The sequence below is a fragment of the Octodon degus genome, unplaced genomic scaffold (assembly GCF_000260255.1).
Source record: "Octodon degus isolate 3935 unplaced genomic scaffold, OctDeg1.0 scaffold00197, whole genome shotgun sequence".
Taxonomy (NCBI): Eukaryota; Metazoa; Chordata; class Mammalia; order Rodentia; family Octodontidae; genus Octodon; species Octodon degus.
Genome location: NW_004524773.1, coordinates 214,536 through 228,113, shown reverse-complemented (window position 1 = coordinate 228,113; position 13,578 = coordinate 214,536). Strand labels below are relative to the sequence as shown.

The 13,578-nt window shown below is 46.1% G+C and overlaps 1 protein-coding gene across 2 annotated transcripts in view; it reads right to left on the bottom strand.

The window, feature by feature from the left end:
• Znf541 (zinc finger protein 541) overlaps positions 1-5,041 on the bottom strand; it is a 23,056-nt gene extending 18,015 nt beyond the window's left edge. For both annotated transcript variants that reach the window (XM_004644266.1, XM_023704603.1), the window contains exons 1-2: positions 4,735-5,041; positions 423-666 (exon numbers count right to left, since the gene is read on the bottom strand). In XM_004644266.1, the coding sequence (XP_004644323.1) occupies positions 423-666; positions 4,735-5,041 (551 nt within the window). The remainder of the gene's footprint in view (positions 1-422; positions 667-4,734) is intronic.
• Between the last annotated feature and the right edge of the window lie 8,537 nt (positions 5,042-13,578).

Sequence of the window (13,578 nt, the reverse complement as noted above, 5' to 3'; positions counted from 1 at the left end):
AGGAGGAGGAGGAGGAGGAGGAGGAGGAGGAAGAGTAAAAATAGATATGCCTATACTGCCATGTTTTGCCGCCTGTGCCCTGAGTCACCCTCGCCATCAGATCACTCAGTTGTCCTCGACATCTCCCAGGAACTTAGTGCCTTTCTCTATCACATTAGCCAAACTCCCAAAAGGTATCATTAACTGCCTGGGGAGACATTAAGTATTTCTAAACTGAAGATCAAGGCAGAGATTTAGTTCCTCACAGGTGCAGACCAAATTGGACCAGGCCCCTGGGTAGGTGAGGCGCACAGAGCCCACGCCCACCTGAGCCCATTGGTCTCCATCTGGGGAACAAGGAGGCGGAACACCTAACAGAGGACGGAACGGGGGAGCGGGGCGGGAGGAGGAAGACCGGAGCCGCCCCGCCGCCTGCCACGTACAGGTGATCCTGCCGCTTGAAGGCCTTGCCGCAGATCTTGCAGATGTGCTTCCGCTCCTGGCTGTGCGTCAGGTAGTGCTTGCTGAGCGAGCTGGCGCTGCTGAACACCTTCCCGCAGAGGCTACAGTCCAGGAGCGCGCTCTGGGGAGAGCTGTGCTGCCGCTTCCCCTTCCTGGCGCTGCCCGAGGTGGCTCTGCCGGCTTCCTCAGCCTCTCTGGGAAGCTTGAATGCGCCCGGCCCCTGGTCTAAACGGGGAGGGAGAAGGCACGGGTCATCCACAGCTGGAGACTGCACAGGGCCCCCCACCGCGGCCCTCCAAGTCTCCCACAGTCTCCTCCAAAATCAGCAGCTCTGCAAGTGAGGAGGAGGGAGGGGGGAGCCCCCGTGGGACTATACCTGGTTCTGCCTTGTGATAAGGGACAGGCTTGGTGGCAGGATGACTTATAGGACAGCATGACCTCTTAGGGCAGGGCTGCAGCACTGCACAGCTGCCTGGTATGTGTGTGCAGAGGGCGAATCTGGGACGCTGAAACCCCTGTACTCACCAACCAGCTCTACTTTTGGGTTTTTCTTTCCTTTTTTTTTTTGGTACTGGGAATCAAACTCAGGACCTTGCGTTTGCCAGGCAGGAGCTTATGCTGTTGCACTATCTCCCTGGTCCCTACTTTTGGGTTCTTAACTATAATTGCAATTTACTGCAAAGCTTTGGCCACAGGCAAGCTGAGTATGTTTCACCTTTCCTGGCAAACATCAGACCGGCCAACAACAGAACACAGGGGTGACTGCATTATGGTTCAAGTGGTCTGTGACACATGCCTCTAAGTAAAGCTGAGGGAAACACTTGATGACATGAAGGATGAGAGAAAGGCAGCCTACCATAAAACAGAATGACCCTAGTTGTTAATAAACAAACAAACAAAAAACCTGGGTGTGGTGGCACATGCCTAGAATCCCAGCACTCAGGCAGCTGAGGCAGGAGGATCGCTGCAATTTAGAGGCCAGCCTGGGTTATAAGAGGAGTTCAAGGCCAGCTTGGAATACAAAGTAAGACCCTGTCTCAAAACAAACAAGCATATTTGAGTAGAAAACAGAATGCACCTATGGAAGGATGGGTCAGTTTTATTTTCTTCTTTGTGTATGTCTGAATTTGTCATGTTTTCTGTATCTCTTGGAAAAATGACAGAAAATATTTTTATGAACCATGTCACTGGAGGAACAGCTGAAGGACCTGCAAGACTCTGGGGAGAGGTGGGAGGGAGGCGTATTTGAGTCTCGGAAGGGCAGTGCATGGAGCAGGAGGAGAGACTGCATCTGTCTCAGTCCAGGGACAGAGCTAGCACTGGTAAACGAGGATTAAAGGGAGGGTGATTTTCAACCACTAGAACCACACAGACCACACGGACACAGCCTCTGCCTGGCTCTGCCATGCTGCTCTCTGCTGACATTCCCATCTGGCACTAGCAGGCACTCAAAAACATATGCTAGGTGAATAAAAAAATGAATGATTGATTGATTGACTGATTGATTGATTGATTGCTCCATAGCTCAGGCTGGCCTAGAATTCACAGTGATCCCCCACCTCAGCCTCCTGCCTGCTGCAATGACGGGCATGCACCACCATGCCAAACCAGAATGGGAGACTTTTCTGTACCTTAGATGAACCTGCTGGATGGACCAGACTGTGTAGAAACAGCCATTTATCAAGTCATAAAGACAGGATCCAAGAATCCATGGGGAGGGGCAGGGAGGAGGCCAAACCACAGGATCTCGAACCACTGAGCACTGGTGGCTGGCGGACACAGAGGAAAGGAAGGGCAGTGCATGTCCAGCTTCACCCACACAGGAACTGTTTGCCACTTCCTTTGCCTGACCTTTGTCTTCCTTGCAGGAGAAATGACTATAGCAAGGGGTTTAGTAATTCCAAGCAAGGAAAATCTGGGCTCCCTCTGGGGCCATCCTTTATCCTTGCTAATTTATTTTAAAAGCTCCTTCGAGCAACTGTTAAACTGAAAAAAAAAAAATGTTGCCAGATATGGTAGGTCACACCTGTAATCCCAGCAGTTGTGAGGCTGAGGCAGGAAGATGCCACAAGTCTGTGACCAGCCTGGGCTACATAGTGAGTTCAAGACCAGTCTGAACTAGAGACCCTGTCTCAACAATAACAAAGGAAGGAAGGAAGGAAGGAAGGAAGGAAGGAAGGAAGGAAGGAGAGAAGGGGGGAAAGAGAGAGAAAGAGAAAGAGAAAGAGAGAGAGAGAGAGAGAGAGAGAGAGAGAGAGAGAGAGAGAGAGAGAGAGAGAGAGAGAGAAAAAATTGAAAAAATATGGCAAGGACCCTGAAAAACAGGCAAACAGAATCACTGGCCTGGGAAATGTCACTTTCTGTCTGGGTAAACCCACTTGGAGGGTAATACAGTATTCTGAAGAAAATTCAAAATGTAAAAAGCTGTTCACAGAAACAGTATCCTAGCCTAAGAATGTGGGCTAACAATACCACAGAACAGCTGTTACAATGACAAGTGTGTGGTCCACCTCTATGTGTGAAAGCAAATACAGTTTTCACAATTACAAACAGAATTATTAGTTTATGTATGTATTGATGTGTGTAATATTGAGGATAAAACCCAGGGCCTTGGGCCAGCCAGATGGCTCAGGGACTAAAGTGCCTGCTTAGGTAAGCTTAGGCAAGCCCACGCTTCGTCAGTTGGGCTGGGAATAGTGGCTCACACTTGTAATTCCAGCACTGGGGAGGCTGAAAAAACAGGAGGATCATTATGAATCCTAGCTGTGTAGTGAGATCCTGGACCAAATACATTTTTTAAAAAAGTTAGAAAAGGTCAAACTAGATTAACGACTTGGACAGACCCCTATGACAACCTTATGAAAGTGACATAATTACACAGTTCCTATCACCAGCATTTTAGGCCATCTTGGTGGCCAGGCTGGGGACTGCTTATTGCCCAGTGCTTCCCCAGGGCCTGCACCTCAGTAAGTGTCTCCTACCCTTATTTCATCCTCAGCCATCGGGCCAGCACAGTGGCAAAGCGAACATCTGTCTACTTCATCTTCTGTGGAGTAGCATCCTCAGAGGCTTTTCATTTTAGTAGGTTCTTTGGAATGTCGTTTTGTTCTACTTTTGGTTTTCTGAGACAGGGCCTCACTCTGTAGTTCAGGATGGATTTGGACTCACTATGTGACCTAGTTTGTCTTGAATTTATGGTGATCCTCTTGCTTCAACCTCCCAAGTGCTGGGATTACAGGTGTGTGCTACCATGACTGGATTTTTTTTTTTTTTTTGAGACAGGGTCTCACTATTTTGCCCAGGCTAATCTTGAACTCAAAGTGACCCTCTTGCTTCAGCCTTCCCAGTACTGGAATTATAGGTACATGCCACCACTCTGGGCTGGAATTGTCCTTAAGCTACTTATCCAAGTAAGATTAATGCCGGGCATGGTAGCCCATGCCCATAATCCCAGCACTTGGGAGGCTAAGGCAGGAGGTTCACTGTAAGTTCAGGCCAATCTGGGGTACTCAGAGAGAACTTATCTCAAAACATCCCTGCACAAAATTAAGATATATTATAGTATTGTTAACTAGCTGGGTGTGGTGGAGCAGGCAGGAGGATCATTAGAACCCAGGGGTTCTAGAATTTCTTAAGAAAATGAAACACTTAATATCTGTCCAATGCTTCATGGCCTTTAAAGAGCTTCTATGATTGCTTCAACTTTTGCTCCTCTCTACAAAAGAAGACAGTGAAGCCTAGGAACGTCAAGCACCTTGAGAGCAAAATGGACAGGATCCCAGTGCATTCTGGGAAGGTGAAGAGCCCTGAGATTATGTCATGGACAGGAAAGTCTCTCACCAGGCTCTGTACACACACCAGCAAAGGGCTGGAATATGAGCTGGGGAGATAGCTTGACACAATAAGCACCTGCCTGGCAAGCTCAAGGACCTGGGTTCGATCCCTGGTACTGCATGCTGTGCTAGCCACTGAAACCAGGTGTGGTGGTGCATGCCTATGATCTTGGCACTAGGGAGGCTGAGACAGGAGGTTCACTATGAGTCTGAGCTGAAGACCCTGTACTAAATAATAAATAAATAAATGTTAAAAAAAAAAAAAGGCTGGAATATCCCCAAGCAGCTATGGCTCTCAACATCATTCCTAGGTTAGTTCTGTTTCTTTTGCTAGGGAGTTGGGAGTGACTCTGAAGGGACAGGGGTGGCTTTTCCCTATATCAGTTGTAGGAGAGTTTTCTGAACTGACTGCAGGGACTGTTAAACATCCCAGCCCTTCCACCCAATGGGGCAGCCTCACCTTGTGTAGAAGTCTGAGACTCCAGATCTGTATATTCCTCCAGCAGCTTCCCGGCATCGCTGTCCCTCCCTGAGTACAGGGACAGGGTATCTAAGTTGTCCTCCAGGACCTCACTGGGTACATCAGGCCCCGAGAGTGTGTGGTCCAGGTCCAAGCCACCCAGGCTGGCATAGAGCAGGTCACGCGTGCTGGGACCCAGATCTCGATTGAGGGTATCATTGCAGTTGAGACCTTGGCTCTCTGAGAACAAAGGAAGGTGCGTTTCTGATGGAAGGGCACCCTTGTCCCCAAGGCCAAACTGGTCCATGGCTCTCTGCTACCTGGTCCTGGCCACTCTCAGACAGGCAAGGCTGAGAAAGAAGTCAAATAGATAGAGCCGTTGGTGGTGGTTAGTTCCTGAAAATGAACAAGGAGGAATCAAAATTATGAGATAGTGATTTGGTGTGTCAGGGAGAGCACGAACTTGGAATTCAAACAGTCCCAAGTAGGTCTGCTCCCAGTCACCCAACAGTCATGTGACTTTGGGAAAGGTATTTTGGCTCCACAGCCTGTTTCCTCATCTGTAAATGGAAAAGAATAGGTGAAAGGATTCCTAGCACATGGTCCATGAAGTAGACTTCTTTCTCCAGCTAAAAATAGATAAAGAATAGGATTGTTAATCCTAATATGTCAACTTCATTGAATTAAGAAAATGCCTAGGGCTGGTGAGATGGCTCAGTGGTCTAAAGCATCTACTTAGAACAAGCTTAGCAAAGCATGTGGACCGCGGTTCAATCCCCAGCACCACATGCCAGCCAGCCCCGCCCCCTGGTGGGCTGAGCTGGCCACACACACACACACACACATAAATAAATAAATAAATAAATAAAATTAAAAGAGCAAAAAAAAAAAAAGAAAATGCCTATATCCAAGTGTGGTGGCACATACCTGTAATCCCAGCACTTGGAAGTCCGAGGCAAGAAGATCCCCATGAGTTCAAGACCAATGTACGCTACACAGTGAGTTCAAGGCCAGCCTAAACTATACACCAGACCCTATCTCAAGAAAATGAAAAACAAAGGCCTAGCAGATTAATAAACACTTCCTGGGAGTCTCAGGCTGGTTGTACGGGTATTACAGCCTTGCATACTATATAGCGGGGGTCCCTAAACCCTGGCTATGGCCTGCTATTCACCTGCAGACTATAAGGAGCCAGTGAGCATCAGGGAAGCTGGTGAAGCTTCATCTGTATTTACAGCAGCTCCTCTCTACACACAGGGAGGGCCACCTGGGGTCCACCTCTGCCAGATCGGTGGTGGCATTAGCTTCTCCTCAGAGCACAAACCTCACTGTGAACATCACATGCCAGGGATCTAGCTGCTATGAGAATCTAATGCCTGATGATCTAAAGTAGAGTTTGATCCTCGCACTGGGGAGCAGCTGCAGTACAGACGAGCATTAGCAGGGATGGTAATAAATCAATTGCTTGCAGTGAGTGGCCAGTCATAGTTAAACTCAATCTGGAAGCAGGCTTTATAGTGACACCTGAGCTGACGCACTTCAACTGCATGGCTGCAGCTGGTGCCAGGCTTTAGATGAGACTCTGACACATATTTCAGTCTGTACATAGACTGCCCATTGCTTTATTTCCTATTTCCATGTGTGACTCTTTCTTGCACTGCCCACTGTCTCAGTCACAGCCTTGGGAATTCCAGAGCTAACTGCAACCAAATGAGTTAAAAAAAAAAAAAAAAGTCACTGGAAAACTTCTTCAAATGGGGGTGAGACCCAACGATGAGCCAGAAGATCCTCTGACTGCCAGCAACAACACAAGAAAAGCTTTTTTTTTTTTTTTGTCTTTTTGACACAGGGTCTCTCACTACACAGTTCAGGCTGGCCTTGAACTCACTTTGTAGCCCAGACTGGCCTGGAACTTACAATGATCCTCCTGCCTCAGTCTCCCAAGTGCTGGGATTATAGGCATGTGCCACCATGCCTGGCTTAAAAACTGCATTAAAAAGAAAGTACCAAGAGTCCTACTTAAATTATGGGTTCATTGCAGCGAGTCACCCACATCTTCCAAGACTGCTTTGTATAACATGTAATGACATCAGTTTATCCAATAAAACTTTGAAACTTTCAGAACTGCTTTGCTACATGGAGACCAAGTGCCATGCATTAAAAGACAAACCTCTCAGATTTTTCAGATGAAAAAAGACCTGAACACAAAGAACAAAAGCAAACTTTTTGGAGACAGGGCCTTGCTATGTAGTATAAGCTGGCCTGGATCGTCCTGCCTTGACCTTCTGAGTACTGGGATTACAGGTGTGTGTCACCACACCTAGCCAGAAGCAATTATTGAAGGCCAACTCTTCACCAAATATGTGTGCACTGAGAGCATCATTCTTAGTGGCCAACTGCATTGTTAGGTTAAGAAGCCCTTTTCTACAGATGAAGAGAGTCTATGGCTTTACCAACCTCAGTGTGCCCGATCTTGTCTGATCTTAGAAGCTAGTAAGTGTCAGGCCTGCTTAGTACTTGAATGGGTGAATACTGTCAAAGAGTTGATCTTGTCTAGTGCTAAGGTCACGAGTTGTGAACGTTTAGGAGTGGCTGTGGCTCCAAGTGTGACATGTGTTCCTCTCTTGGGTAGCATCATAACTACACAAACTGATGAATTGGCAGAGGGTATTGAGGTGCACTTGTCAGAGAGGATGAATGAGTTGCTCTGGTATGCAGTACAGGTGGACATGCCTACTGGTGTTGACAGCAAGGCATCAATGTTTGTTTTTGTGTGATATATTTTTCAGGACAATGCATGAGGGTATGTTATGTGCATTTTTATTCCAACCAACAACACAGAAGCACAATTATTCAAGTCTTTGAATCATACCAGGAAAATATAATTGGTCATTTTGTGTCAGTAAATGAGAGAGAATGACTTCCTGGTTTCATGTGCAGGTCAAAGAGGTTACTTATAAATGTGAGTCACTGTATCATCCTTAGAGAAATGTTGGCTTGCCAAAAAAGTCACCTAAACCTAACAACATTTTGCAGAATGTGATTAACTTATCAGCCACATTAAAGCACAAGCCCTTTACTCCTGTCTACTGAAGCAGCCTGTGAGGAGATGAGTGCAGAGCACACATTCTTTTATCCACAGAGGTGAGGGGGATTTTTTTTTTAAATGTATTTAGTACAGGGTCTCACTATGCAGCTGGGACTTGTAGTGATCCTCCTGTTTTCAGCCTCCACAATGCCAGGATTACAGGCATGTGCCACCACGCCCCATCTTAGTGGCCAGCTCAGTGTGCATGGGGTTGGGGCCAGTGAGGCATGTGGTGTCTGGGATCAAACCCTGGCCTCTGCGCTTGCTTACTCAGGCATAGTCCGCTGAGCTATCTCACTGGCCCTAGTGAGGTGGCTTTTTGAAGGGAGATCACTGCCAAAGTTTCTAAATTTGCAAGAAAGCTCCAGACATTTCTTAGAAAAATAGGAACAACCAGCAGTACAGTTCAGTGACACAGAATAGGCCACAAAACTTGCTTACTTGTGTGATAGAGTCAACTTGCTAAAAGAACTATTCAGAGGAAAATAACAACTTCAAGTCAGCAATGAAAGTGGATGCATTCAAGACCAAACTAGGATTATGGAGAAACAAAGGAACATTGGTATTTTTGAAATGTTTCAAACATTAGCAGGGATTTTAAAAGAGACAGAGACAGGGCCTTCTTTCTCCAGTCTAGTGTATGATCACCTATCTCTGCTTTTGAAGAGTTTGTACATTGCTTTCCAACCACAAAAGATCCCTGAACTGGGAAGGAATGGATCTGTGACCTAACTGTGAATAAGCCAGGTCAGTCAGCTTTGTCTGTGCTAGAAGAGAATCAACTGCTTTGGGCCGGCCAGACGGCTCAGCGCACTAAAGCATCTGCTTAGGCAGAGCTCAGGACTAGGGTTTGATCCCCAGCATGCCCTGCCCATGGGACATGCTGAGATGGCGACCGAGACTGGGCGTGGTGGTGTGCGCCTGTAATCCCAACACTTGGAGGGCTGAAAACAGGAGAACTGCTCTAAGTCTAATCTGTGTAGTGAGACCATGTAGATCCTGTTCTAAATACATGAAAAACAAATAGAAGAGAATCAACTCCTTGAGATCATAAATCATTGTGACCTTAACAGTATTTTGAGACAGTTTCAAATCTCTGTGATGTTTGAGATCAAAGTTAAAGTAAATAACTTCATATTGCCATAAAAGCACTGAAAAGCCTGCTTCCAGTTTCAATCATCCTTTTTTCTTTTTCTTTTCTTTTTTGTCTTTTTGAGACAGAGTCTTGTATGCAGCTCAGGCTGGCCTTGAACTCACTATGTTGCCCAGGATGGTCTTGAATTCAAAAAGATCTTCCTGCTTCAGCCTCCCAAGTGCTGGGATTACAGGCATAGGTAACCATACCCCGCCTCCATCATCCTGTCTTTGTGAAGCAGGGTTTTCTGCAGTGACAGCAGCCAGGATGAGATTATGGAGCAGACAACATAAACAGCACACTTCAGGCACCACTGTTCCACGAATTCCAGGCTATCTAAGTGTTGGAAAATGAGCTCAGGGCTCCCACCGATGCTGCACGATGGTGAGTTGTGCAATTATTTCATTATATATTACGAGGAAATAGTAACACAAAGAAAGTGCACAATAAATGTAATGCACTTGAACCAGCCCCCACCAGTCCATGAGAAGAATAACCATCTTCCAGGAAACTGGACCCTGGTGCCCAAAGTCGAGGCCACCACTGTCCACTGCTCTTGCCCACATGCACACATGCACTGTTGCCCCGCTCTGCTTCCCAGCTGCCGTGACGGAGCAGTTCTGCTTCTCCAAAGTCTTTGGGACCAAGGCTGCACACAGGAAGTGATTCCACCTTTCCTCCTCGCAGGTATGGGCACCAGGTATAGTGTTCAGCAACAGGAAACCTGACCAATCTAGCAAGAAAACCTGAAGCTGGAGATGTGGGCTCCAGGCAGCCCATGGGATAAATGAGATCTGCATAGGAGACCTGGAGCTGGGGGAATTGGGGTTGGGTCACTGGGCTATGCAGTACCTCTTCTGTGACTAGGAAGATCTAGTGAAAAAAATGTAAACAGAGTAAATTTTTATATAAATTAAATATTAAAATGACAATTTTTATAGGGCCGGCCTGATAACTCAGTACACTAAAGCACCTGCTTAGGCAGAGCACAGTGGCCGACTTTGATCTCTGGCTTGTCATGCCAGCCCCACCCCTGGGGCACAGTGAGATGGTGATTGAGACTGGGCATGGTGGCACGTGCCTATAATCCCAGAGCTTGGGAAGCTGAAAACAGGAGAATCACTATGAGCCCAATCTCTGTAGTGAGACCCGACCCTGTAGACCTGTCCTAAATACAGGGAAAGAAAAAAAAAAAAAAAAGACAATTTTAAAATTTTATTTATTTGCTTTGGTTTTTGGAGATAGGGTCTCACTATGTATCCCAGGCTGGCCTCAAGCTCACAACAATCCTACCTCAGGCTCCCACGTGCTGGGATTACAGGTTTGCACCCCATGCTTGGCCAAAGTGACAATATTTTAGAGACAGTGGGTTAGATATGTTACTAGATTAATTTTGTCTACTTTCTTTTATTTTTTTCATATGGTTTTTAAGATACCTTAAATTATGTATAGCTCATGTTGTACTTTTATTTTTGGTACTTGGAATCAAACTCAGGACTTTGCTGAATGCTACCCTGTTATGGTTTGTGTCTAGCTGTCCCCACAAAGCCTCGTACAGTCATGGGGTGGGGACTTCTAGAGTTTGTGATTAACTTATGATCCACTGGGACTATGGGTGATCCAAGGCTGGGATTATGGGTGTTAGTGCTGCTGGGATTCAGGGTGCGTGTACTTCTCCCAGCCTGGGGCAGTGAGCCTGAATGCAATATAAGAGAGACAGAGAGACATGAACTGGATGTTCTCTGCGCTGTGCCACTCTGCCTTGGAACCAGCCGACTATGGCCTGAAACCTCCAATAACTGTGAGCGAAATAAACCTTTCCTTCCTTCATTTTGGGTGTCGGAGTAACTGAGTATTTGTACCAGCAATGAGAAAAGAGTAACTGAGAAAACACAAGGTTTGAAATCAGGGTTCATAATAGACAGATGGGAATACGACCAGGGAGGTAGCTCAGCAGCACAGTGTCTGCCTCGCAAGCATGAGGTCCTGAGTTCAATTTCCAATACCCCACCCCCCAAATAATAATAGATAGGAAGAGAAAACTTTGAGCCTTGAACACAAAGTGGAGCCTAGGAGGCTAAAGGAGCTGCACCACTGCAGGGAAACTAAATGAATGCAGAGTCAGGTTCTGCTCACGAACCCCAGGAACAGGAAAATAGTAACTTGGGGAAAGCCAACAAAACTGAGCATAAGAGAATGAGGATGACCCGGTCCCGCCAAAAAAAAAAGAAAAGAGAGAGAGAGAATGAGGATGAGCATGAGGATGAGCACTAGGGGAGGGGGAAGGAAGTTGTAAAACTCAAAGACTTTAAATGAAAGGCATTCTCACTGGGCATGGTAGGGCATGCCTGTAATCGCAGCACTCTGGGAGGCTGAGGCAGAAAGATCTCAAATTCAAGTTCTAGTCCAGACTTAGTGACTTGGGGAGACTCTGCATCAAAACAAAAAAGGGTTAGGGATGTACAGCATCAGTGTTAAAGTCCTGTGTTCAAATGCCAGCATCATTGTCATCATCTCCATCTACTCTACAACACACAGCAGCAGAACTGCAGCACACCACAGATAGAGAGCAAATTCTACAATGTACCAGAAAGAAGCCAATGGTCTACAAAGGATGACCATCAGCCTGAGGGCCAACTTGTCAGAAACAGCAAAGCTAAGAAACAGGAAAATCCATATAATCTCAGCCTTCCTGTCTCAGGTCAGAGGATCCCCCCATGTCCCTGCCTTCGATCCTCTTCTCCTTTTATTTTTGGTACCAGGGATCGAATTCAGAACCTTGCACTTATCAGGCAAGCACTTATTCCACTGAGCTATCCCCTGGCCAAGAAGAATTTCCTGAACTTTTTCTAGTCTCATAGGTAAATGCAGTTCTTTTTTTTTTTTTTTTTTTTTTTTGGTGGTACCAAAGATCAAACTCAGGACCTTGAGCTTGCCAGGCGAGCACTTATTCCACCAAGCTATCTCCTCGGATTCTACCCTCTTCTTGATTCTTGTGTCTTCAGAGTCAATAAAGGCCTTTTTAAAAAAATCTTTCCTCTCTCTTTACTGTTCCAAAAAAGCCTAACAACCAAAGTCTCTGAAGATACTAAGATGCTTCCTACCCACCATCCCCACGATTACTCTTTCCTTTGCTTTACTCTGACCAAAAAAAGAGTAGGGCATTTTTCTTTCTTTTTTTTTTTTTTTTTTCCTTTTCTTTTGTAGTACCGGGGATCAAACTCTGGACCTTGTCTTTGCCAAGCAGGCGCCTATGCTGCTGAGCTATCTCCTGGTCCTTAAAATGTTTAAATGGTGTATACTTAATCTATATACCAATCCTATTATCGATAGCTAAGTTAGGTAGAAATGTTGCAGGCCACCAGACAGAGTGGGCCCTTGAGGGGTCATCACAGAAGACAAGTGACTGGAAGCCCATTCATTCCTGTACTGGATGAAGAGCAGCAACTGATATGCTAAGTAGATATCAACCACCTTGGGGTGGAGGACTAAACCTCCTTACCCCATGCCTTCCAGGGAAGCCCCTTTCCATCCCATGTGCACTTGCTATGTAACCTGTTTCCCAATTTGATCCCTAGTTAATCAATATTACCCGAGCAACTGTACTTGTAACCTTATTGGTTCACCATTTTCTTGTCCCACCTCAAATCCTTGTAGTTTCCTTGTTGGATCAATAGTACCTAAGGGAACAGTTCAAGGCCAGCCTGAACTACAAAGGGAAACCATGTTTAAAAAAAAAAAAAAAAAGACAAAACCAAAAAACAAACAAACAAAAAGGACCTGGAAAGGGGAAGGAGGGGAAGTGAGGTCCATCAATCCCACAATCCTTAACACCATTCTCCCTTTTACTTGCTGTCCCCCTTGTAGGGGTACATAAAATAAATCAACTTACAAGGTCTTAACAAAAAACGAAACAAATGAGACTGTCTGGACACATCAACAAGGAGTAAAATGACTAAGTGGACAAGGTGGGGCACCTGCAGCCCCAGCACAAGGGAGAGGGCCATGGCGTGAGGATCCCTTGTGCCTAGGAGTTTGAAGCCAACCTAGGCAACACACTGAGACACCAGCTCAAAAAACAAAAGGCAAACAAACAGAAAAACTCCAAAGAAAAAGACTGAAGTAGTCATTTTAAAACTTCTCACCATTCCACTAGAGAACCATCAAAATTGCTAACTTTATCAAAAGTCTAGGATCAGAGACACTAAGTGAGTCCTGTGGTAACGAGGAGCTTGGGGCCCTCACTCCCACCCTGCTCTACGGTCTCCTGGAACTGAAACAGAGAGGATTTTGTTTTCAGACAGCTGTGGCTGTCTGACTCGCCTGTGGCTCCCCACAGCCTAACACAAAGGTCTTGCCCTTATTTTACTTAACTTTGGACTTTCTCAGGGTTAAGTTGGGCCTCTGCTGAAAATTACAAGTAAATGAGCCAGGCAGTGCAGCATGAGGCAAAGGACGTTAACTGGGGTGAAGGGTCAGTCCTTCCCCACAGGCCCGACTCAGATGCTGTGGAGAGCTAGCACTTTGAAAAGCTTCCACATTGGCAATTCCCTTTCTTTCTTTCGTGCTCGTGTTCTCTCTCTCTCTCTCTCTCTCTCTCTCTCTCTCTCTCTCTCTCTCT